Source organism: Ursus americanus, chromosome 27, assembly GCF_024610735.1.
Source record: "Ursus americanus isolate L20-20 chromosome 27, mUrsAme1.1.p, whole genome shotgun sequence".
NCBI classification, from domain to species: domain Eukaryota; kingdom Metazoa; phylum Chordata; class Mammalia; order Carnivora; family Ursidae; genus Ursus; species Ursus americanus.
The window spans coordinates 31062347-31088544 of NC_142153.1; the positions used below are offsets into that span (position 1 = coordinate 31062347).

General features: G+C 51.6%; 1 protein-coding gene across 15 annotated transcripts in view; it reads right to left on the reverse strand.

Moving 5' to 3' along the window:
• Window positions 1-7716: 7716 nt before the first annotated feature.
• Window positions 7717-26198, reverse strand: part of FBXO25 (F-box protein 25) — a 141240-nt gene continuing 122758 nt past the window's right edge. For 9 of the 15 annotated variants that reach the window (XM_045811176.2, XM_045811182.2, XM_045811180.2 and 6 more), the window contains 6 exons: window positions 18546-18639; window positions 17250-17434; window positions 13575-13754; window positions 11504-11647; window positions 9032-9058; window positions 7717-8438 (listed from right to left, as the gene is read on the reverse strand). In XM_045811176.2, coding sequence (XP_045667132.1) covers window positions 8349-8438; window positions 9032-9058; window positions 11504-11647; window positions 13575-13754; window positions 17250-17434; window positions 18546-18639 — 720 coding nt within the window. In that variant the 3' untranslated portion in view covers window positions 7717-8348. Of the gene's footprint in view, window positions 8439-9031; window positions 9174-11503; window positions 11648-13574; window positions 13755-17249; window positions 17435-18545; window positions 18640-26198 lie in introns of those variants that run through there. The other 6 variants (XM_045811178.2, XM_045811185.2, XM_087856485.1 and 3 more) reach the window with 5 other exon arrangements.

A 26198-nucleotide genomic window follows, 5' to 3' on the forward strand; every position in this document is an offset into this window, starting at 1 on the left:
GCGTCCTGTGCAGACAGGAGAGACCAGGATGCCTGGGACAGACGGAGAGAGGGCAGTGGGAGGCCTCAGGGCACTAGCGGCCTCCGGTGTCATGGCAGGAGGGGCCCACGGCGTCAGTGGCTGGAAGTGCTGCTGCAGAGGCCGCGAGCCCCGGGCTACTGTGGGGCTGACTTTTAACACTGACTTCCATTGAGGGTCCGTGTAGTCAGAGACCCTCCGGCAGGTTTCAGGAGCACCCACACGGCGTGCTGGGCCTCTGCTGCTTCCTCTGCCAGGGACTCCGCGAGCCCTCGCGGTCTCTCCGTGCGTCCTCCACTTGGCCGTCCAGCACTGGTAGCTCCTTCTCCGTCCCTGTCTGGTCAGCCCAGGAAGCCTTGAAAACCACTCCTGCTTTACCCCCTGTGACCCCTGGGGGCACAGGGTCCGGGTCACTTGGTGCTGTGGCTGCCCGGTGGCAGCGACAAGGACTTCTGGCGCACACTGGGTCCAGATTAGGGTCTGCACTGTGCGCTGACGCAACGTGACCGTGGGATCACAGAACGCACGGGGGCCGTGACAAGCCCGCTGCCCTGGTCGAGGGGTTGGAGCGATGAGGCTGTGTTTGGAGGTAAACATGCAGGCTTGCCAGGTGCTACTTCTATTAACAGGGCTTTAAATTCAAACCCTTCCTCTTCCAAATACTTTATTTTTGAGATGAAGTATTGGTGGCACCTTTCTGGCGACAAGACGGCGGCACCCACACTACATAGTTATGTTGCCGGAGCACAGGCATGTGGTCTCTGGCTTTGTTCCTGAGCGCGTGCAGGCCCTCCTGCTTCGTGCCCCGGAGCTTTCTGTGCGCGAGTGTGAACGCAGTGCTATGGACCGTCCTCTTCAGAGAGCCTGGTCTCCTCGTGGTTGAGGGCTGGCTTTGGAGGGTATTCATCCTCCTTGACCAGCGTCTTCGGCTCTGCTGGGAACATGACAGACGCAGCCTCTCCGGCACGAGCCTCCTCCGGGGTCTGTGTGCTGGCCACGCATGCAGGGGCGCTGTGAGGCGTCAGGTGCCGTAGCAGAACCGGCGCCATGCGGCTGTTCCTCCTCCACTGCCTCACAGGTGGAAGGCCGCTCGTGTGTCCATCGTGGCACCTTCCACCTGTGGCTCTCCTTCCCTTTTCACCTTGTGTGACACGCAGTCCGACACTGACTAACATAGTAGCTGACTGGGCTATTTCAAAATTTAGATTTATTTACGCACTTAAAAGTAAACTACAAACATGACATTTCAACCCTAAATGCTATCAGCATCCATTTCTAAAAATGAGAATGTTACCGGCACAACTAACAGAATTACTGATTCTCTACTGATACACATACGCAGATTTTTCCAATTGGCTGGAAAATGTCTTTTTAGCTCCTTTTAACTTTTTCCTCAAAACCAGGATATGGTGTATGAACTGTGTCTGGCTCCGTCAATACGGCATAAATGTTAAATACGGTAAGTTAGGGATTAGGTGTCCTCACAGCAGTGGAGGCAGGGTTGAAGGCCAGCCGGCCCTGCTGGTACCTTGGGAATCGCTCCCCTCGTGTCATCCAGCTGCCTCCCTGTACGGTTTGTCGGACAACCCCCCGAGGTTCTGATCAGCTCGCGAGGCCCTTTCAACCTCTGCCTCTTAGTCCACAATCTCTCCCGTGTGTCCCGCAGCAGCCGCTGCACTGAGCAGCACCTTGAGTGGAAAAATTTATGCAATTAACATGGTTTTCCAGAATTGCAGGTGAGATCTGTCATTTGGGGATAAAGCCTGGGTAGAATTTCAGCTTCCCAAATAAGTGCTTATTATTGATCTCTTTGGGATTACTTCTATTAAATGTAATTTCCTTAGTAAGTCAAAATTCGTGTTGGGATTTTAGGAAAATCTTTATAGGATTTAAAAGTACAAAGTTTAGATAATTTAACTATTTTCAAGAAAGCTGAACGAGTCTGGAAGCAGAGGGGATAATGGGAAATACCATTCACTCATTGGAGTTTTGAGAAGTGAGGTTTGTTCTTCCTTTGGAGTCTAGAATTTCAAAAGTCTCCTCCCAGGCGACTTCAGAACTGGTGCAGGAGGTGAGCCAGAGACACCAAGATGCCAACAAGTTCTGTTCTGTAAGAAGTCTTCAAAGCTCAACACTCAGAAGCAGCACATCAGAACGCCCGCTTTCCTGAGGAACCAGTGAGGAGAACCCATTCGTCAGGAGGTACACAACTCCAGATGCTCTAGGAGGGCATCATATCCTCATATTTCTCTCCCTTAATGTTTGGGAGCTTAGGTGTCTTCAGAAGTAACATAAAATACTGGGGAAATCTATCTAAATATGAATAATTACCTCAGGTAGAATTATGGGTAGCATTTAAAATTTTCTGTGTATTGGCTTTTTAAGAAAGCTTTTTACAATGAACATCTGTTACTTTTGTAATAAAAAAAAAGGTTAACAGCCATTTTAAAAAGTAAAATGGAAAGTATCAGATATACAAAAGAAAAATGTAAGTAATAGGCTGGCAAAACTACAGCCTGCTGGCCCAATTTGGGCCACCACCTGTTTTTTCATGGCCCATGAGAATTATTTTTACATTTTTAAATGGTGAAAAAACTTAAAAAGAATCCTATATCATGACACATGGAAAGTATATGAAATGCACATTTCTGTTTCAGTAAAGTTTGACGGCAGCACAGCATGCACACTCGTGGACAGGATGCTTGCATTATGGTGTTGCCGCTGAGCGAGCGTAACAGGGGGCACGTGGCCCACAAACCCCAATATATTTACAGAACAAATTTGCTGAGCCCTGGTATAAACTCCTGTGTGTACCCATCCTTCTAGCCTCAGTGATGATCCGATCTTACTTTATCTAGGTACTCCTGAGTGATGGAAGTTAAAGTCAATCCCAGACATCCTATAATTTCATCATCTTCACGTTGTTTAAATAAAACACAGCTGAGAATTCATCAAGAAGATACAATAGTTACGAACATACCTGCAGCAAACAGTGACAGAATTGAAGTAGGAAATAGGCAGCTCCAGGGTAGCAGTAAAGACATCAATACTCCACTTTCAATAAGGGATAAAATCCACCAAGTGATAATTTATCATACACATTAATAGAATGAAGAGGAAAACATGATCATTTCCGCTGATGCAGAAAAAGCATTTGATAAAAATATTCAACTAACTCAGAATAGAAGGAATCTGCCCTTACTAAGGGACATATAAAAAGCCCAAACTAACCTTCTTGGTGACAAAAGATTGAGATTTTCCTCTAAGGTCAGGAACGAGACAAGGATGTCCACTCCCCCACTCCTATTACACATCGTACTACAAGTCCTTGCCACAGCAACTAGGCAAGAAAAAGAAAAGGCATCCCAACTGTCAGAAGTAAAATTATCTGTTTATAGATGATGTAATCTTATTTGTAGAAAACCCTGAAGATTCTACCCAAAATATCCCAAAGAAACCAAAAACCACCACCAAAAAGTAGAATAGACAAGCTCAGGAAAGTTGCAGAATACAAAATCAATATTAAAAACAACAGTTGTGTTTCTATACGCAAACAATGAGAAATTGCAAAGGGAAGCTAAAATCCCATTTACGACAGCAACAAAGAATAAAAAATAGGAATAAACTCAGCCACAGAGGCTAAAGTATTGTACACTGAAAACTATAACGTGGCTTAAAGCAATTAGAGCAGACACAGATAAACGGAAAGACCTACTGTGCTTGTGAGCTATATTATTATTAAGATAAAACCACCACCCAAGGTGATCTATAGACTGAATGCGCTCATCAAAATCTAGTGGTTTATGCAGAAATAGAAAAAAATCCTAAAATTTACGTGGACTCTCAAGGGATCCCAGATAGCCAAAACAATCCTGAAAAAGAATAAAGTTGGAGGACTCACATATCCTGATTTCAGAACTCACTATGAAGCTACAGTGATGAAAACAGTTTGGTCCTATCATAAGAACACATAGACACACAAACCAATGGGACAGGACAGGGAGCTTGGAAATAAACTGTCACATACCCAATCATGATTTTCAACAAAGGTGCCAACACCATTCAGTGGGGGGAAGGGCAGTGTTTTCAACAAATGGTTCTGGGAAAACTGGATGTCCACACGTGAAAGAATGAAGTTGGGCCTTACCTTACACCATACACAAGTATTAACTCAGTGGACCAAAGGCTTAAACATAAAAGGTAAATAAAACTAAAAGTTGGGGGTAAAAACAAAGATTCATGACCTTGGATTTGTCAGTCATCTCAGCTAGGAGACCAAAAGGTCAGCCAACAGCAGGAAAAAGGGAAATTGGCTCCATCAAATTAACACTTACATGTATCAAGGACACAACAGTAAAAAGGCAATCTTCACAATGGGGGAAAATATCTTCCACTCACATACCTGTGAGGAGTTGGTATTTAGAATATGCAGGGAATTCATGCAAACTCAACAACAAAAACACATATTGACTAAAAAAATGGGAACAGTACTTAAACAGGTATCTCTCCAAATATGACACACAGCTGGCCAACAGACACATGAGAAGGTGCTCCAGACCACTAATCACCACAGAGATGCAAATCCAAACCACCAAGACACCACCTCACATCGTTAGGATGGTTACCGTACAGTAAACCCCAGAAAACAGTGTTGGCAAGAACGTGGAGAAACCCGAGCGCCTGTGCACTGTTGGGGTGTAGCACGGTGCAGGATTGTGGAACACGGTGTAGCAGTTCCTCAAAACATGATCAGCATGGAATTAGCATCTGATCCACCAATTCTGCTTCTGGGTATTTATCCAAAGAAGTGAAAGTAGAGTCCTGCAGAGATACTTACTTGCACACCCATGTTCACAGCACTCAAGTGGAAGCCACCCAGTGTCTCCACGGATGAACAAAACAAAATGCAGTCCATCCATGCACCAGAACATGACTCAGTCCTAAAGTTAGGAAATCTTGAGACGGGCCACAGCATGGATGGACCTGAGGACACGATTTGAAGTGAAACAAGCCAGTCACAAAAGGACAAGTACTATATGATTCCAGGTATATTCTGCATCCAGGGTAGTCAAATCCATTGCATTTAGATGATAGATGGTAGGAGCCAAGTGTGGGGGACTGGAAGTAAGTGTCTAATGGGGATAGATGGGCGCCCAGGGCAGGCAGGTCCTAATGGCCTTCCTGGTGCCCTGTGCAAGCCCCCGGGCATTTCACTGAGCAGTGTCTGATGCACGAGGTAGGAATAAGGGTGGAGGGTGGGGTCAACCAAATGTTTAAAGCAGAATTAACACCAGTCCTTCACATATTCTTCCCCTAAAACAGTAGAGGGACCACTTCTAAGGCAAGCTCATCCTACGTCTGCCAAGACGTCTTCAGCCTGACACCAAAACAAGACAAAGACAGCACAATAAAGTACCGACTGACATCTATGAAAAAGCCTCAGTGTAATACCAGCAAACCAAAACCAACAACTCAGTACAAAAAGGACAATTTACCACCACAACCAAGTGGGATTTCAGCCCAGAATGCAAGGATGGTTCAACGTACAGAAAACAACCAATGTGGGGCCCCGGGCTGGCTTAGTCGATGAAGCATGTGACTCTTGATGTCAGGGTTGTGAGTCTGAGCCCCATGCTGGGTGTGGAAATGACTTAAAATCTTGAAGGAAAAAAAAATCAACTGATGGCATACACCACACAAGCAGGATGAAGGATGAAACCACATGATCTCAACAGATTCAGAATAAACATGATAAAATCCAATACTCTTTTATCATTAAAAAAATCCTCCAAAGAGTACGACCGGAGTTAAGCCCCAACCTGATAAAGGCGGCTACAGAAAGCACACAGCCAACCTCACACTCACAGAGGAAAGACGAAGCGTTCCCTCGATAGGAAACATGACAGATGTGTGTGTGTGCTGCTGGCTCGGCACCACAGGCTCCAGCCCGGGCCGTCACGGCACCCAGACTCAGGCTGCGTGTAGCCACTCGTGAGGAATCTACACAACGACCACTACATTGAGCTCAGCAGGGTCACGGGTCACAAAACACACCAGCATTTTACGTGGGTGTTTGTCTAGGATTCTAAGGGCAGCATTTATGGCACACGTTGTATGCAGTCAGATCTTAAATGTTGTCCTAAAGCAAACCTAGTTCCCGGTACAGAGTCAACAGTACCATGTGGTGAGGTGTTACAGAGACCACCTCAGTCCTCTGTGTCCACACACTGGGTGAGAAACATCTTTTTGTGCCTCAAAAGGGGCAAGGGGAGGCTGCATCTGGATGGGTTTCCTGGCAGGCAACGCCTACTGGGGCCCGCCAGGTGCACGTCCCATCTTGGGCATAACCAGACACCTCGGTCTAGCTCTGTCAGGGACTGAAGGCACATGAGACATGCTGCGGGGTCTCCAGCTCACAGTGTCCTTGACTCTCCCTGTCCTGACCTCTGGCAGGCCCCCCAACAGACCTGTATTCACAAATACCATTCCGTGTGTGAATTCATGACGATTCTGCATCTCATCCCTTCCTGTAGGTGACTGATGGCTGCCTTGATGCCGTCTGTCTTCTGCTTAGCCTGCAGCCTCTACTCATTTCCTGTCTCTTCCCTGACGCCACCAAGAAAGCTGCCACTGTCCCCAGCTCGGCCAGGCCTCCCGTGCACCCCTGAGCCTCACATACCGCTGGGCCTCTTGTGCACCTGCAATAGGTGCGAGCGGAGCAGAACAGCTGTGCTCCCCTCTGTGCTACCAACACGTGTTTGGGGAAAATGAGCTCAAACTTCAATGTCTTTTTAAGAAGAAATTAACACCCCAAAAGACCAATACTGAAAACAGGCAAAGGACACACAGTAGATATCTTACCAAAAAAACACAACAGTCGATAATACAAAGAAATGTGGACACACCTTGTCCTACTTAGGAAAACAGCACCAGGGGAAAGGACTCCATGGCAGCCATCTTTGGGGAGCTTGGGGGCTCCCCATGCCGCCACTCAGGAAGATCCTGACAGCTCCTGTTCACAGGGGCAGTCCAGACACATCCTCAAACGTGTGACACTGTCACCTGGGTCCCGCTCCTTGTTTGTCTCAAAGGGTTGATGAGCCACACACAAGCTGCTGACAGCCCCACTCGTCAGTGTCTCTGGCGACAGCATGAATCGGCAGCACCCTGCCGGCCACGACGGTGTGCAGCCAAGAAAACCCATGTTTTCAAACATGCTTTTGAAAACACGACTGGTTGTTGAACAGAAAGGGTAAACAGGAGAAGCCCCTCCTGCAACTACAGATACCCTGGACTCCACACCGCGTCCAGAGGGAAGCACATTGCTGGCCCTCAGTACCAGGTCAGCACAGACAATGATACTGAAAATCCAGAATCTTTATTTACAAATACGCAAAACTGCAAACCATTTTAATATGCTTAGAAGAAGAAAAACTTAGAGGAGGAAGGAGAAATGATCTGTGGGGGTTCACACTGCTCTCCCACAGCAAGGGGCTGGGAACTGCTCTTTGTAGCAGGAACAGTGGTCTCAGGGGGCAGGGTGGGGGACTTGTATATTCTTTTATAACACCTTTAATTTCAAAATTATCTAAAATAGACATGCATTATTTTAAAAATAAAACAATCTTTTAAAGGTTTAAATCAACAATATCAAAACCACGGACACGACTTTTTCAAGAAGATGCAAAATCGATGAAGTCAGATCAGTAGATAAAGAGGATTTATTACCCTGTCTAGGAAAGCACTTCCAGGACAGTGAAGTGGAGGCTGCACCGGGCGGTCCCACCACCCACACCGTGGCTGGCCACAGACTGACCACTGAACGCAACAGTACCATACGCTGCCCTCGGCTCACTTCGCATTCAACGAGGACTCACTTGGACACAACCAATGCAGTTAAAATACATGTTAAGAAAAATAAATATTCTGCACCCCGTATTTACAAGGATCAATTGTTCTGTCCCCTGCCCCTAATTACTACAAAATCAGGAAACTATGAATTGACAATTAAGAAGCACAGTATTAGCTGTTAGTGTCAGTTTGGCACAGAACATGGTGCTAAAAATCCAGAATGTAACTGAACCGTATTTATAAATACACAAAGTTGCAAACCTTAATAGGCTTAAATGAAGAGGATTTTTTAGAGAAAGTAGAAATGATTTTGCTTGGGTTCCCCGACACCCTGTCAAAACAAACCAATGCCCCTGCCCCGTCCATGCAGGGAGGCGGAGGCGCATTCTCCACGTTCCTGTCGCTCCCTGGCGACGGCACAGCACAGCGCAGCGAACCCCTTCCACTGCCATGGCGGATCGGCGGCAGGCGGGGTGCCTTCAGAACTTGAACAGGTCAATGAAGTGCTGTGGAGACACGGGCATGAAGCAGCTGTCGGGGTCGGCGGCGGTGCAGGGGTGCCCCGAGTCCTGTGGGAGGAGGCAGAGGCGTCACCACGGAGCACCCGGGCCCCGTCACAACGCCGTGTGGAGTACCCGGACCCACGTGACAAAGACACCCAGCCACGGGGAACTGTCAGCAGAGGCAGGTGGCCCAAGCTAGAGGGCTGGGACCGGGGGTTCTCTGCCTCCCTGGCCTGGCCCTATGCCTCCATTCCTGCGCTGTTCCTCTGCTCCCCTCCTGGCCCCTGAACACCCGCTCCAACGGCAGGGTGCCCCCCAGGAGCATGCACTCAGCCAGAGACCAGGATCCTATTTAACAGGAAAAATGACCAAAGAAACAGGCGTTCTGTAGGACCGACAAACTTGAAAGAAGGAGGAGCCTAAAGAGCACAGGCTGGAGGGAGCTGGAGGCCATGCCAGGTCGGCCCACAGGGCACCTGCCATGTGGCACCTGTGCCTGAACGAAATCGCACGGACACGTCTACGACTTCCCCCTCAGGCTGAGCCTGCCCCTCACGCGCTGGCCCGCAGGACATCCCGTGAACGGCTCGGGGGGCTGGTTCTGGCCCGCTGGGGAGCATGCATGGACGCGACACGAGGCCTGTCTAGCACGGAGGTACCTTGAACAACAAAGCAAGGCGGCAGTCCTTTGAGATCGTGGAGAGAGAACCAGGAGGAGTGCAGGGAAGGCAGGGAGAGAAAGGAAAACCAACGTTAGAGGCAGAGCAGGCTGCACGGAGCATTAGCTTGGACGGCAACGATCTACAAACGGAGGTGAAAACATCCAGTCACTGCGCTGGGCAGTGAAAACATTCTTAAAGCCAGGGCATCGAACACCCCGAGGACCCGTCCGTCCTCAAGACCATCCTGAGACCGGGACGGACGCTCCCCTTGCCTTGGGAGCCTCGGCTGAACGCCGAGCAGGCTGCAGCCTGGACTCCTCAGAACGCCCCAAAGCACACGCAAAGCGAGGCTGATGTCTCCAGTTTGTACTGAAAACACAACACATTTTGGAAAGTCATTAACTCTCTCCCTCACATCCTAGCTTCTGCTTTGCCAAGTGCCCACCCTCCACCTGAGACGCTCTCGTTCCCGTGTATACGTGCTTGTCAACGCCCTATCCGCAGCAGCCTGCTGCCTTCACCACCCACCACCAGGCCACCTGCCTGCCACCCACTGGGGCCAAGACGAGCGGGACCACCGCCCACCCCCGTGTGCCCAGCCATCAGTGTGTCCTGTGGGCACAGTGCGTGAGCACACTGGGGAACCGGCTCCTAATCCCAACCGGAGCCCCGGACCTGCAGTGTCAACACTAGCTTCTGCATGTACTTTGGTGGCAGACACACAACGACAAAGGTGACACAGTCCTGACCCCTGGTCCTGGCCTTTAACTGGACTCATTCTGTCTGGTTCGCCAGTCTACCCCACATCTCACTTTCACTGGAGTATCAGGAAGTTGAGAAATACAGAGATTCAGCTGCAGAACAGACAGGAGAAGGAACAGAGGCACCTGTGTAACCAGTGAGGGAGGGTGCCTTCCCAGGGGCCTCCTGAGGCCCTGAGACCAGATCCTACTCAGGGACCTACTCCAACGGCACCATGAGGTCACTGTCGTGGGTTTGCATCAGTGCCAGTGATCCTCCCAGAAGCAGGGACGCAGGGAGTGGTCAGCCTGGTCCCAGCCGGTGAGCCGCCCACATTCCTCGATCTGTGTCTACGAGCACCTGCTGTGTGTGACGTGCACACAAGCCTCCCCTTGTGTGGCATGGCTGGCACCCTGGGGCTGGTGACACGGGCTCCCCTCCTGCCTGCAGCCCCACTCCTCGAATGATGGACTTGTGCTCTCACTCCCTCATCAGACCCAGGTAAGAACACACCTGCTCATGGATTGCTCTGCCCTCAAGGAACCATGTTCTACAAAACAGCTGTGACTGCAGAACACGGAACACGTACCATCTTTTTCATTGTGAGATGGGACCCCTACTAAAACAGACGTCAGTGACTTAGAAATAAAATCCATATAACTCGTGCATGGGCCGTAAGTAGGCGTGACGCTGCCTATCTTTCCTGTCGAAAGTAAATCTCCATTAAAGTAACACAGGAAACACTGTCCATACCGTTGCATTCATGGCTCGCCACGGGTAATTTGAAAACCACAAATGACACTATCACGAATGTACTTGGAAATGAGAAAACCCTCAAGTGGCTGTCTCCTTTCCAACAATCTAGAGTTTTCCACTTGTCCATCTGACAAATTACAGATAAACGTAGAACAAAAAGAAGAGCATGGATGGTGCTGCCCAGGCAGAAGTCGATGGCCATCCCCAAAGAATGTGAGGGGCCACCCCCACGTGGGACACACACATGGATCACACTCGCCACCAAGCGAGCTGGGAGATCTCGCAACATAAACGTATTCACGGTCAAGGAGACCGTGGGAACACAACCCAGGATGAAGGAAAACCAACTGACATGAGCTCTCCTCCAACCGCAGACAGGCTGAGCCCCCGTCTGCATAGCGGGAAGTCACGGGGTGAAGGGCTTCTAGCACCCCTGGGTACTCGGATTCCAAGTGTGAGTCAGGAGACGCTGGTTCAGTTTTGAGCAAATAAGAAAACTGCGTGTCTCTCTCAAAGGCTGGGACCTCCCTGCTTCAGGGGCTTGGCATGGAGGGGAGCCATGAGGAGGCGCTGACAGTGGTCCTGGGGGCACAGGGCTGGAGGCCACGTCTGGGGCACCCCGCTTGGGAGTGTTCTTAGCTTTATAAAGGACGGGCACCCTTTAACCCCTTTCTCTCAGCCTGAGGGCTGGCAGGGACCCGGCACCGCCCAGGACCAGGTGCCAGGGGCCCCGCCACCCCCAGGGACACACGTCCCGGCAGCACACGTCCCCAGAGCAGAAACAGACACTTTGCTGCCCAACGTTTCTGACTCAAACCACAGGCTGTATGTTTTACTTCCGTGAATCTATTCCTCTGTCCCAATATTTGGTGAAATCCATCTCACTTTCCCATCACAATTGCCCATTTTTTCTACCCTTACACCTGAAATAGAGCAAAGAACATGAGCCCCGCAGAGCCCCGCAGTGGTTACCTTCCAGAAGAGGATGCTGCAGTGGCGGCAGAAGTGCAGGGTGTCCCCGTACTGCTCCCGGGGCGGGTAGTGCTTCTGAAGCGCGAAGTACATCAGCTTCCACTCCACGTGGCCCTTCTCTGACAGGATCAGATGTCTACAAAACTGACAGACAAAACACTGCTGAGCGCCAGCACGTGCTCTCATGGCACAGCAGGGGCAACATGATAAAAGGGCCACGTAGTGCGTGGAACGTCCGGTTATAGGAACTCAAACTCCCGCGGACTGACTCAATGAGGGGCTAACCACGTGACCCACGGCGTGTGTATGGTGGGACAGCACATGGCAGGTGTGAGCACTCTGGTCTGGAATGATGCCCATGATCTGTATTAAGGTAAAATCATGTCACAGTCGTGAGGTATCTAAGGACTTGTACCTGGAATACACGAGGAACACTTGTATCTCTATGAAAAAGACAACCTGATTGAAAATGGGGCAAAGGACCTGGGAGCCACACTCCATCACCAAGGACGCAGAACGAGGCACCTCTACACATCCTCTGGGACAGCCATGATAAAAAAAAAAAAAAAAACCCAGTAATGGGGCCACCTGGGTGGCTCAGTGGGTGAGGCATCTGCCTTCGTCTCATGATCTCAGGGTCCTAGGATCGAATCCTACATGGGGCTCCCTGCTCAGCGGGGAGTCTGCTTCTCCCTCTGCCTGCTCTGCCTGCCGCTCCCCCTGCTTGTGCTGTCAGATAAATAAATAGAATGTTAAAAAAAAAAAAACAACAACCCAGTAAGCACAAGCACTGGTCAGGGTGTGGGGACGCCGGAACCCATGTGCTTGGCAGCTGGCAACGTATGATGGTGCAGCTGCTGGGGACAACATTGTGGCAGTTCCTCCAACCTCTGACACAGCTGCTATGTGACCCAGGAATTCCACTCCCAGGTGCACACCCACATCCATACAAAAACGTGTACGCCAGTGTTCACAGCTATAGAATTCATCAAAGCCACAGGTGGAGAACGACCCAGACACCCGCCAACCGTGGAACAGCCAGCGGAAACAGGGTCCCTCCACAGAACAGCGTGCGGCGCTGCAGGCTGCAGCCAGGGTGGCGAGCTGGCGGCCCGCAGCGTGGTTCCACTTAGAGGAATAGTTTTCCAGACCAGGGAACGGTGCAAGGACAGGGGTCGGTGAGGGGCTGCGTCAGGCTGACGTCTGTTCCTGAGGAGAGGATGCAGCATGTAAAGAAGGCAGGGAGTTACAGGCGACAGGATTTCATCCTCGGGAAGCAGCAGCTGCCTCCTTTGCAGACCAGTCTTCCAACCGAAGGGCGCTTCTCTGTCCACGACCCTCTGGAACCCTTACACCAGCCTCCTTGTCTGGTCCCCAGGGTGCGCTAGTGAGACCACCAGCCCCAGTGTCCCGGCTTCTCCTTCGTCCACGCCTGCGCTGCCAGCCACCACCCTCCTCCCAGCCTCTGATGCGGCTTCTCCCCACTCCAGCATGCTCCTCAAACAAGACTATCGCTCGCAAACCACACTCCGCTCCCAGCACTTCCGCAGCTCTTCTAAGTCCACCGGGAAAACCCCAGGGCATGGTGTGGCCGCTGCACCTCACGCACAAGACTCCGAGAGCTGCACGTGCCCTCTGTTTTCTCAAGGACACCCCCCCCCCAGGCCCCATCCTCTCAGAGTGACAGCCTCCCCCGGGCCACACGTCCGTGATTCCGTCCTCCCGCTCTTCTGTCCCGGCTGCAGCCGAACCTGCCTCTGACGGGATGTGTCGCATCCTGCTGAACCGCCCCTACCACCCCCACCCCATGCTGCCCTGCGCGTAGCAGATGCTGCACACGTGTGCGGCTCTCACGGAGCCCTGTGTGAGGAGTAAGCACGCCGAACACCTAGCAGGTCACACGTGAATGTGCTCCGAGCCAGTTCCCACAACTGGGTCTGCAGGCACGAGGTGCGGGGAGGGTGGGCTCGGAAAGCTATGTGCGGATGCCAGGGCCAGGCGAGGGGCGCACGCCAGCCTCCCTCCAGGTGACGCGTCCCGCATGCGAGGGCCCCGAGGCCACCACACTCACCTGCTTCTCAGCAAAGTGGTACTGACACAGTTTCTTCCACAGCCGCCTGTCCTCGCTGAGCATGGACAGCGTCGGGGTCACCTGGCCTAGCGTGACGATGTCCCAGCCATCGGAGAATCTGTACAAGATGTTGTTGAGCATGTGCAAAGGGAGGTCACTGAGTGTGAGGCCGTCGTTCACCTGCCGGAATGAAAACGGACAGGGTTTCACTGTGTGTGAGGCCCGGGAGCGCCAGGTTACAAGGGGACCTAGCGGCCAGCTGGGAGCAGGTGCTTCAAAACGCAACACAACCGAAGAGACACAACCGAAGTGTCACCGTCCCTCGCACTTGGCCGTGTGAGCCCTTAGCCCCCGTGTTAAGAGATGGCTAGCCGCACGGGGACCCCAGAAGAGAGGCGGGAGCAGAACAGAGGCCAGTCTGTGCCCTCGGCTCCTCCAGACCCTCTCCGTGTGCAGGATCCACTAGTCGGACACAACACAGAGACTGGATGGAGAGAGAGCAGGGTCCGAGGACAGAGGAAATAAAGCTGCTGACCTGCCACCAAGGCCCTGTCCAGCTGTCAGCATCTGATTTCAAATGGAGAAGCCACACTCTCCCTCCCACAAGCCTGCGGGTGTGTCCCTGAGAAAGGACCCAATGTGGTGGGGCAGAACCTCTGTACTGTCCTATCAAGAGAGAGGGGAGAACACAGATGGGCAGAAGAGGGGAGCATGGGAGGACAGAGTTGTGGGGGGGGACAAAGGGGCGTGGGGCAGACACAGTGTCATAGCCCCGGGCTGGGCACACACCCACCCCCCCTATCACTGAGACGGGGCGACATCTCTGAGGGAGCACAGCAAAGGCTGGATGAGCCTGCTCGGTCCCGCGGGCTTGGGACGCCTGCACCCCTGGCCATAGTTGTACGCTTCTGACGTGGCTGAGTGACTGTCTTTGTCCCCAGTGGTCAGCCCTGAGGACGGCTGGATTCTTTCTGGTTTCTGTTCTCTTTGGTGACTGTAGCGCCCACGCACACAGCACACGTCCACGGAGAAATTACTGCGGCAGGGATGCGGTGAGATGCTGAGAGGCTGGCCATCCCGTTCTCCATGTCCTTGCAGCCATGGCATGGCTGTACTGCTACAGAAATGTTCTCCTGGCACTTTGTGTGCAGGGACCCAGGAGGAGGTGTCCTGTGTCCCCTGGCAGGGTGACAAGTCAGGGATCATCTCTGAGGACACCTCAGCAGCACCCCCCCAGGGCATGGTGGCCTCGGCACCGGCTGCGCGTCTGGGGAACAGCCCAGCGCCCAGGATGTCACCGTGCAGCATGGTCATGCATGTCACTTCGGATCCCGCTATCCCACGGGCACGTGTGCCTGCACCCCCGATAGGCTGTACGGTGTGAGGAGGTGACAAGGGGCTCACACGGAACAGGTGTGACCACAGGGTCTCGCGGGCTGGCACACGGCAGAACGCACACACAGATTGCACACATGCACGTTGTTCCCAGCCAGTCTTCATGCCGTTACAGGAACGACCGAGACTCATTCTGAACGGCTGCTTCATGCTTCCTCCTTCGAACAGAAGCTTCCGCGTCAGACAGGAGCTCATGAACATCCTGCTGTGACTATCCCAAGGCCTGTCAGGGTGTGTGAGGTGGTACGAAAACCCTGGATGCGCGAGGTGCAAGAACCCGGCGTCACCAGGTCTCCAGCCCTGTGTGACCGCCAACGAGATACACAGCCGCCACACCAGCAGTTTCTGTCGAGACGGCTGTGACCACTCTGACATGAAGGGGCATGAGCAGCCCGGCCAGACAGTCCGTCGGGGGCACGGGGCCTTCAGCTCAGCCCCCCCACTGCCTGGCTGAGCCATTTCCCACCACGAACCCTGTAACTGCGTCAACATGTGTGAAGGAACATGGCTTTGGGAGGTCCCGCTAGCCCAGCAGCCACAGTGATCCCCACTCCTGTGGAAGTATGTCTGTCCTCACTCTGGGCTCTTGTGCTGCTAGAACGCCCGGGGGACTGAGGGCAGAGGACCTGATGCATGAGGGGCCACCGAGGGCTGTCCCGTGTCCACCCGTTGCTGCCTTGGGGAGTTCTCGCCACCTTCCAGCAGACAGTGAGAGCAAGGAGTCTGTCCCCACGGGCTGGACCCCAGACTCAGGCCGCAGGACTTGCGCACCAAGGCCCCTCACACGCACGACCTGGCCTGACCCTGGGACATGCACAGTCCCAGCTCTCCTGCCCGGGCTGCTTGGCTCCCAGCACACAGTGACCCCTTGAATCCAGGTTCCCTCCACTCTGGCCACACAGTTCTCTTCCCCAAAAGGCCTTCTGTCCCCAGTTTTGCAGCAACTGCTGGAGCTGCCCACACCGGCTCACAGGGCCACATGTGCATGTGAGGAGCCAGCGTGACTGCAAGTGACACCATCACCCCCAGCTGGGGCCTTAGGGGACGAGGCCACAGGAGAGCCAGCTCTGAGCGTGTGGCCAGGCCCCAGTCAGGAGGGCATCCTCACCACTGCCCTTCCTCTGTGTCAACAATAGGAAGACCCTAAAGGAAGCCAGTGACTTCTCGGTCCTGCTAGCCAGCCGAGGCGAGGAAGACAGACCCCGCCTCTGCTCTTTTCTCACTGGCATGCATGCCGGACCAGCTCTGCAGCGTCTTTGCCCTCCTGCCCTGCGGTGAAGCACACTTCTCAGCCTCGAGCTCCCTTGCTGACCAGAGAGCCCTGCTGGCTGCCTGCCCCCAGCTCACTAGGTGCGGTGGCACCACCACATAGGCCACGAGGGAAGAGTGGGACCTGGATGTGTGGCTGTTTGTGTGAGGTTTCCACACTGCGTGCGTGTCCACCTCACAGACAGACCTTCTGATCACAACCCTCAGCGATGGAGGGGGTGGGCAGGAGGCGTGTGACAGCTCGTCCACACCCGCTTCACCGACACTGAACGTAGGATTACGCATTGCAACTTCAAGCCATAATTAGGGAACTCCACTCTTCTGTAAACTTCATGCTTACGGCTAATGGCCCAAAGCTAAGGCTTCCCTCAGTCACTCCTGAGAACAGCTGCCTTCACGTGAGGCCTCGGACACACGGGTGAGCGTGCACCATCGCTGTGCCAGGAGGGTGGTTTGGAGAATGATGGGTCAGCTCTCAGGCACTGAGAGACGCAGTCCATTTATTCCTTCGCTCACAGAGTCCTAGGGAGGCACAAAATACCACCCGAGACGCTGAGCTGAGCCGATGGTGTTAACACTGCTCTTGCTGAAACTAGTTCCTGGGACAAACAAACCAGATCAGAACCAGCGACGTGATCTGCACCATCTTCTCTCCCCATTTGCTCTGCCGGGAGCCACACATGACCTCGAAGGACAGCAGGGGTGGGGGCAAGCACGGACCCTGTGTTGCAGGGAGTCCCTGGCAGAACAGGGCAGCCGTGACTCATGGGCGTTTGTTTTAGCCCCAAACGTCTCGTTTTCCCTGGAAGGCTAATCACCACACCACCTCGTCACCCGTCCCCTTCTCCATGACGACCATCCCCACCGTCTTCCCAAAAGCAATCTAAGCCATCACAGGGCCTTTGGACCCAAATCCACCTGAGAACAAATGTTCCAACAAGGGAAGGGGTCAGCGTCTTTCCTTTCCTGCACCCCAGATCCCCACGGTGTGACCCGGAGCGCGTCTCGTACCTTAGTGACCTGCAGGTTCTGCAGCTGCTGCTGCCAGCGGAGGATTGTCTCCAGGCGGCAGATCCAGATGTTGATGTTTCCCACCAGCACCGACTTCCCGACGCCCCGGATGAGGATGCAGAGGGTGGAGCTCAGGTCCTGGAGGAGGTCCTTGATGAGCCGGGGGTTCTGGTGGTCGTCGAGGACTGGAATGCACAAGAACACAGACTGTGGGAAGGTGACAGAGACCCAGTGCCATGCCTGTCCACGCAGCACCAATGAACACAGCGTAGACATGCCACGGAAGAGGAGGGGGCGCCAACACGGGCCCAACATGTGCGAGCCCAGGGGGCGTGGTGTCGAGGGAAAAGAGCCGTTGTGATGGGACAGACCCCGCATGACTCCACTCAGAGCGGAGGGGTCAGGGTTCAGTGGGACAGGGGTCAGTGCGGGACCACGGGACATTCTGGCGGCAGGTGGAGAATGTGCTTAATGCGACCGAACTGTGTGCTTAAAAATAATTAAAGTGGTAAACTCAGGGTATGTGTATTTGACCACAGTAAAAATAATGAGCTAATTTCACTGCAACCCCAAACTGGCATCATTTTTGAGACACCGCAAGTATGATTTAAATTAAAAACTTTAAGTTAAATTTAAAAGAACATTAAATATGGCCTGATAGTGTGATTCTGGTTGCATCTACAATTTGGCTTTAAATTGGCAGTGTCTGTCCCCCTTTACACTCATCCTAAGGAGCTTAACACACTGTAATCATCAACTCACATACACGCATAAACTCATGGTGTTAGATTTATTGTTTTTTTTTTAAAGATTTTATTTATTTATTTGACAGAGAAATAGACAGCCAGCGAGAGAGGGAACACAAGCAGGGGGAGTGGGAGAGGAAGAAGCAGGCTCCCAGAGGAGGAGCCTGATGTGGGGCTCGATCCCAGAACTCTCTGATCACGCCCTGAGCCGAAGGCAGACGCTTAAAGACTTAGCCACCCAGGCGCCCCACATGGTGTTAGATTTAAAGTTCTTTTTACAATCGGCCAGTAATCGATCAAGACAGACTGAAGGATAAAGCCACGGGCTCATCTGACACCTTGGCAACTACGCCACGGCCGTGCTGGTTACAGAGGCGCACAGCTGAGGCAACTGACCTGCCACCTCGACAGGTGAAACTTCTCTGAGACACAGGGATTCTTCATCCTCCTGTGGGAACAGCCCGTCCTGATACGACGGCGTCACACATACAGAGGAATAAAGAGAAGCCCCGTATCCTCTTGTTATCAGACACATCGGTCACGATCTTACCCTTCTGAACAATTTTGTCCAAGATGTTGAAGTAATTCTTCTGCGCCACGCCGCTCAGCGACGTTAACTGGGATTTCGCAATTAGCTGCAGGAGCTGCAGGAGGAAAGCACGTGTGTTACTTAATTTGCTGCTGCCACGCTGGCTTGCCCTCTTCAGAGACCCCACGCCTGTCACTGTCTATGGTGTTCGGTCATCTCTGAGGGTGGGACACAGTTTCAAAGGGCAGGTTCCAGGTGATATTTACCTCAGGCAGGTTCTCTTCAACGTTGTCTTTAAACGTTCCTTGGACCCACCTTTCTCGTCGTGCTCTGACCACGGGGTCGTCTCCCGTGGCCTCTGCAGCTGGGGTGACCTTCTGTCTCCCCTTCACACTCACACTCTCTGTGTTCTCCTTCCTCATCTGCCCACCCCTGCCCCTCCATCCCTTGCCCTGGGTCCCTCAACCACCCCACCAGTGTCTCCTGTGCCCGTACAGACCCACGTCTGATTCCCTGCAACCCCCGCTGGGATCTGCCTTCACGCTGCACTCCTGAGGAGACGTCAAGATGCCGGGTGGCAGTGTCACGGGCTCCCTGATGCACCTCTGCTCAGACTCCCTCCTGCACCTGTTCCGCAGGGCCTCCCAGGCACCTCACCCCAACGCTGCTGCCCAGAAAGCTGCCTTCCACACAGATAGGATTCGCAGGGAACCCAGAGCCAGGCCAAGTGGGAACACACCTGTTCACTTCTCTGGACTGTTTCTGCCCAATTGAGGCTGTTTTAGGTAATTACACCTGCCTCCTGCTTTCCTGAACATGGAATTCTCCACCTTCCCTCCCATTCATCTTGCCGGTTTCCCAAGGGAGGAAAGTAACCCAAGTAGACTGCAGACATTACAGACAGGAGAGCACATAGTGATCTTCCGGGGAAAAACCATCTAATAACGCTTCCATAAGCGTCCTCTGCTGCAGTGATCACAGTCGCACTCACTGTGGGGCACAGCCCACAGCTCCAGTCACATCAAACCGGACACGCCTGAGATGGGCCCAGTCCTGCTCCCCATTCCTATCTTACCACCCACGTGTTGCCTCCACCTGCCACCTTCAAAGAGCCTTCAGTGATGTAAAATTTCATAATGTGGTTTTTAAAAGTCTTCTCAATATTACACATTTAACAAAAAAAGAATGTGACTGAAACTCTGTAATACAGAGCATTCTAACCAGCCGTCCTGAGCCAGAGGAGAACCGTGACCCCGACCCTGGACCCCTGTAGTCTGGGCTGGTGTCCTGGGATGGCTTTGGGGCCTGGGACCCTGTCCCTCTGCTCAGAGGCCAATGGGTGTCACGATGACACAGACTGCGTTTGAAACAAGCCTCCCATTTGGGGCTCGGCTTGGGCAGATGGTTTGTCCTGAGTCCAAATTCCCACTTCTTGCTTTGTCCCTTTTCTCCCCTTTCCTTCGGAATTAACATCCCAAGGACTCTTGTCTTACTCAGACTTCTAGACATGGCAGAAGGAAGGGCTGCTATTTCCTTCATATTATATTGTGACACAATTTACGATTTTACTCTTGTTACAGAACCCCTCGGTGGTCTATTCATCATGCTGGTTGTCCCGTTGACAGCACTGGTGTGTGAACAGTTAAAGCCGGGCTGGGTCCCTGCAGACCTGTGAGAGGGACATTTCAGGTTTCTGGAGGACATGCTTCTACTGGCCTGCCCTCTAAAGAACAAAAGCCCACATTCCCAGCGTCCCCATACCAGGACCTACCCATCTACCATGATCATCAGTTTATGCTGCATCGCTTAAAAATGTCAGAGCTACAACGTCAAATTTAATTTCATCGAGGTCAAAGTGTCAAGTTAGTTGAAGATTGCTTCCTTCGACTGAAAATAGGCATCTCTCAGAATAACGAATGTGAAATACGAGTTTCTCAAAATTACATACAATATGATTTTACTAATACACAATTTTAAGCAAAAGACACAAATCATAAAACTATCTTTCAAAGGTTACAGAACGAGAAACAGGAAAGTCGGGAAAGCATCCACCTCTAAGGAAATCAGGCTGTGAAGATGTCCACAAGATGGCACGTCGGCTGACACGTTGTTAGGAACGTCCTAGTTGTCCAGTCACATGCTAGACACACACATGCTCACGATACTATCGTACTGTAGTAAATATATTCTTTACTAAAGTAAAACAAAGAAGAAGAAAAACAGGCATCTGCCTGAGGCCCCACACTATTTCTTGGTCCTTCCTCTTTAATGAATCTTGTTCTAGGGGAATTGACATACCTTGTTAGTATGCTTTAATCCAACATGCTTATGGGGAGATTTAGCAAACACCTGGAGTAGTAGCCTACAGCCGATTCTTGAATTGACAATAAGGAAGATTTAAGAAAAATATATTTTTTTTGTGCTAAGGAACACAGAAGACATCTTTTCGTGAAGAATCTACATTTCATAATAAAGAACGAACTTTCTCCATTTCTAAATACCTAGTTTTTTTGAAAAGAAGAGGAACTGTAGATTCAGTAAAACAACGAGCAAAAAATTAATTATTTTAGAGTACCCTAAGAAGCCAGTTGTACCTTCAGCAGAATTTGTGGTGAATATTTAACAGCGGCAGGAAAAATTGGCCTAAGTCACCAAACAATTCACATCCACAGTGGCTCATTTAACCCTCTGTTTGCCCACTTGGGGAAGAACATGCACCCCCCCGATCTGCAGGTGCTCGTCACGGTGCTTGGGGGGCAGCGGGTTTCCTACATGGCAATCCCTCACCTGCGACCAGCAAAGGTGTGGCTCAACAGGATTGGAAACCTTAGTTCAATAGTCTCACTGAGCTCGAAAGGCCACTATTTCAAGATGTCATAGGACACATTTAGGAAAGTCTCTTGTTCTTGAAAGGGAAAGTTCCGAAAACTAAGAAGAGCAAGGTCTCCATCCTTGGGGCAGTGGTGTGTGTGGTATCCACCTGGCTCCTCCTGTGCCCTGAGGCACCCCTCCCCACCTGTCTCCCACCCTTACATCTTGGGACATAAATGGCCCTCTCTACTGCTATGACCCCTTTGTCTCAATCACCCTAAAGAGATCATCCCAACGCAGCCAACACGGAGCAGGGTACAATTTAACCAACACACTCCCCACAGCAGCCTTCAGAGGTTCAGAAATGTGTCCAGGACCCCCAGTAAGTAAATGAGACCGAACCCAGACAGACAGCGAGGCTCCCAGACCACTGCCCACCTCTTCCCCTCCCTGTGCACCAGGTGTCAACTGGGGATACTACACAGTTCTCACCAAGATTAGGAGAAAGCTCAGAAACGTTCATACGAGATATTCTAGCCACAGAGGCCTTTCTCCTTGTCTTCATGACCCCACTATTTAAAGGATCCAGGAGATACTTGAGAAACAGGGAGGAGGTTGTCCTCCAAAGCTAATAACACTGGAACACAGATGTCCAGGACTAGAGGAAGCCAAGGCCAAGAGGGTCTGGGGGAGCAGGTCCCAGGACGCCAACAGCCACGTGAAGATACAGGGGACAGCTCCAGGTACCAGGAGCACACGGGGGCCCCGGCGGCCCCCCCGGTGGGGGAGGCAGGCCTTCCTTCTGGAAGCTGATGAGACAGACAAGAAAAGCTGATTGATAACAGGGGGGGAAACAGAAACAAATGACCCCCCTGAAAACACCTTCCTCCAACAGAAGGAAAAATTAAATTTCTTCAAAACCATCTCATGACATAGGCGCACCGCGGAAAAGCCCAGAGGGCGCCCCATGGGCAGTGCAGCGCTCTGCTCCCCGACGGTCCACAACCTGTCAGCAAGGGTCCCAACGAACCCCTTCCGCAAGAACAAAGGTTTTCGCAGATTTTGCTACTTATTCTCCAGCATCAGATCAGTCTGTAGCCGTGGCCATGAACCTGCCATCACCATGGACGCAGACTGCACCTTCCACGTGACACCTCAGGAGAGCATCCCGAGGCTTCTGAGCTGAAACCATCCTCCCTCAAAACATCTGTGAACAACTGTGCTTGGGCCCTCAGGGAAGACGGAGTATACACAAAACACGGCTGCTGTTCCCTCGGATAAAACACCCCTTGTTCCCGTCAGCCTCCTGCCAGAGCTTCCCACAGCTGCTGGGGCCACGCGCCAGGCACTGGGTGCTGGGAATGTGGGACACGCATTCTCTCAGCTCCTGAAGCTACAGGATACCGGGTATCTACAGAACCCACCACAGCCTGCCTCACCTCGGGCTCCTGGGGAGGCCCTTCCCCCCCTCACCTCGGGCTCCTGGGGGCTCTGCTCAAGGCTCCTTCCACCTCACCCCAGCTTCTCATTTTAAGGCTCCATGTGAGCATAGACTTTCAGGGACTGCTATTCAACACCAGATTCACTATATAGAAATATTTCCTAGGAAAACATGATAATTCTGATGATTCGAATGCAGCAGTTACATGGAATCAGAAGAAAGTACCCACCAGTAAAGGACGTAAGCGAAACTCCAAAACTCTGAACTTTTCATGTGGGCACCACGGACAAGACGTGGGCCTTTCGGGACAACCTGGGGGTCCAGTCCCCCTGCCCGTTCACATTGCATCTTTCCTCAGGGGCCAGAGCTGTGCAATCCCGACCTGCTGTATCCTCCTGGTCGAGTTACTCAACCACCCCTTACAGAAATCTGGTTTCCACCATTAGCTTTCCTCTGAGTCAGGAAGCTGCTGAAATACTCTTTTAGAATACCGTATGCATTTCTGGAAAATCCCACCTCTCCAGTGAAATGCTGCTGCCCAGGAACATGTGGTACTGTGAGACACCATCTTGTCTGAACAGGAATCTCCCACGACCCACCTCTCAATGACTAGCCTGATGGCTTTGTTTGTTAGCCATGTATAAACATAGCCACTTAATTAATATTTGCTCATCCCTTAGTATGACTAAAGGATTAACAAACTCCTTTCACAGGAGCCCAAGATGAGTTGGGGGCCTAAAGAGACTACAGATGGGAGGTCTGTGAACAGTCCCATCCTCGGCCACACCTGTTCCCCAAGCAGGTGACGAACCCTGCAGAATGCTGAATCTTTCTTAGCAATACTGCTAAGTACTTCTGTAATTAAATCATAGAGGGTGCACTCAAGTTTCATAAAACTAGAAAGAATACAGTACATGACCCCATACTTGACCTCACGAGAGTGTCCTATGGAATTCAGACAGGTGAGCGAGGGAGCAGCTTTCTAAGCTGGGTGACACAGCCTTATTATGCTGGGAATTAACAGGCTAATGCAAACTGGAAGAATAAGCTAAATATTAAATTTACCATATCACAGAGGAAAACAGATATTCCTATCAGGAGTTTTAAATAAAGTTTAAACCAAACTGTCCATACAGAAGACATGTTTCAATTACAGGTTCACAGAGAATTAAAGTGAAGAACCAGCTCTGACACCACTAGAAGATAAGCAGAGGGTGTCTGGGAAAATGCAGGACATAGCAAGGAATGCACTTGTCTGGAAAGGAAACCAAGCCACGTTTTCAGTATCACAGAATATAGGCATGGTCCTACCTGTGACTTAAAATTCTGTGTGTCCCCACAAAAATATAAATAAGCACGCCCGGTTGTTTATGAAGGAGAACATTTCCTGGAGAATACCTGAGAAACGAACAGAGGCCACCTGTGGGGGAGAAGGGGCACAGCCATGGTGGGGAAGAGGTGGAGCCTAGGGAGGGATGGGGGCTCACAGCATCCCATGGTGGTGTGCAGCTCCCTTCATGATACTATCTTCTAACTACAAAGTATATCCAATAAAAACTACCCAATTAGCGAGTCAATACGTGGAAGAAGAAGAGAGTGAGTACCTTTACGCTTCTGAGGGGATTTTCCCCAAGGAGTCCCTACTTTAGGAAACACAGCAAATCTAACATGTTTGCAAATTTCAACAGCTGCTGCTTTTACAAACATCCTGAAAAAACACACACAGCCCTTCAACCCATGGCTGCTCCTGCCACCAGTGCACTGCCCTGCCATCCACGACGTCATCCTGGTCCCCAGAAGCCACCGTCTGTCCTGGGGGCAGCACGGTCTGTTCTCCTAGTGCTGCAGGGAGGGCCTGCGACCCCGCAGCACATAGGAGGTGGATGAAGGTTACACCCACAGGAGAGACACAACCTGAGTGCCCAGCAAGGAGGGACCAGTTCTGTGTTAGCTGGCCCTGAGTCTGTACCTGCCGCGGTCCTAGGCTGCCAGCTGTCTGACCGTGTGCCCTCACTCCACCGTGATGGAGGTGGCCTCGCACTGGGTGCTGGGACTCTGCAGGGAGCAAAGCAGGCTGAGTCCTCACGCTCCAGATGACCAGACCGGCACACAGGTCGCCCACACAGGAGAGAGGCGGTGCCCAGGTGCCACCAGGCCTGCAATGGCCTGTGCCCGTCCCCCTTAATGTGGCTTCACTCACAGAGAGGACAAGTATTTATGGTGAAGTGCAGCTGGAATCTGGCATAGAAGATTATCTGAAAGTGCTGGTTTGCTATGTTTCCAAGTGTGTGGTTCATTTTCTTAAGTAAAATCTTCTAAATTCCACCAAATCTGTCTTTATTCTAATGAAAGTAAGCTCATAAAACTGACCAAAAATGCCATTTAATTGACTTATACATGACTTATAAATGGGATAAATGAAATGTGAGCTGAATTATGCATCAGATATTAAGAACTGTTCACTCGGGTGCCTGAGTGGCTCAGGCGCTTGGGCAGCTGTCTTTGGCTGGGGTAGTGATCCCAGCCAGGGTCCCAGGATCGAGACCTATGTCAGGTTCCCTGTTCAGTGGGGGTCTGCTTCTCCCTCTCCTGCTAGCCCTCCTTGGGCACGCACGCACGCTCTCTCTGTCAAATGAATGGATAAAATCTTAAAAAACAAACTTTTCACTCACCAAGGGTCAAATCTCAGCGGTAATTTGACTTGTCTTTTTTTTCTTTATCAATAAGGAAATTTCTCAGAGCATTTTATGAAGTAATAACTGCAAACAGTTGATAAGAGAACAATTACTACTGAGTGTAAATATTTCAGTTTGCATTGATTTTCTGGAAGTAAATTTAATAGTTCAATAAATTATGCTAAGGCTTTTTAGTAAGTGGCCTGGACAATTTTCATGAAGTATTAAAACAGAGAAGCTGGTTTTGAATTAGAGATAGGTGTTAAGAGCAGTCTGATACCATGATGACCAGTTAGCCTGAAGCTAATACATGGCAGCACGTTTCTGAAAAGCAAGTGGGCACTGGTGAAGAAGGACAATGACACGGTGCGTGCGTGCAGTGGGCCAGTGCAGGTGTCCATGTTAGTGCCGAGCAAGCTCTGGTGTCTGGACTCAGCTCCCAGGTGCCCGACGTGAGCACACGCACCTGACCACTTGCACGAATTCAGGAACCTGCCCCAGCACAGGAGGAGCGGGACAGGCTGCCGTCGCCCTCCCCGGGTTCTCCTGTGCAGTCACTCCCCGCTCTCAGGCTTCCCCACGGTCCCCATCAGCTCGCAGGTGCAGAAGTGACGCAACAGCTCAGCCCCGATTCTAAGTCAGCTGCAGGCACTTGAAGAACACAGCACCTAAAATTAATTTTCTCTTCTCCTTTAAAAAGTGGAGTGAGTGCAGCTTGGAAAAACAACGTTTATTCCTCAAAATCAG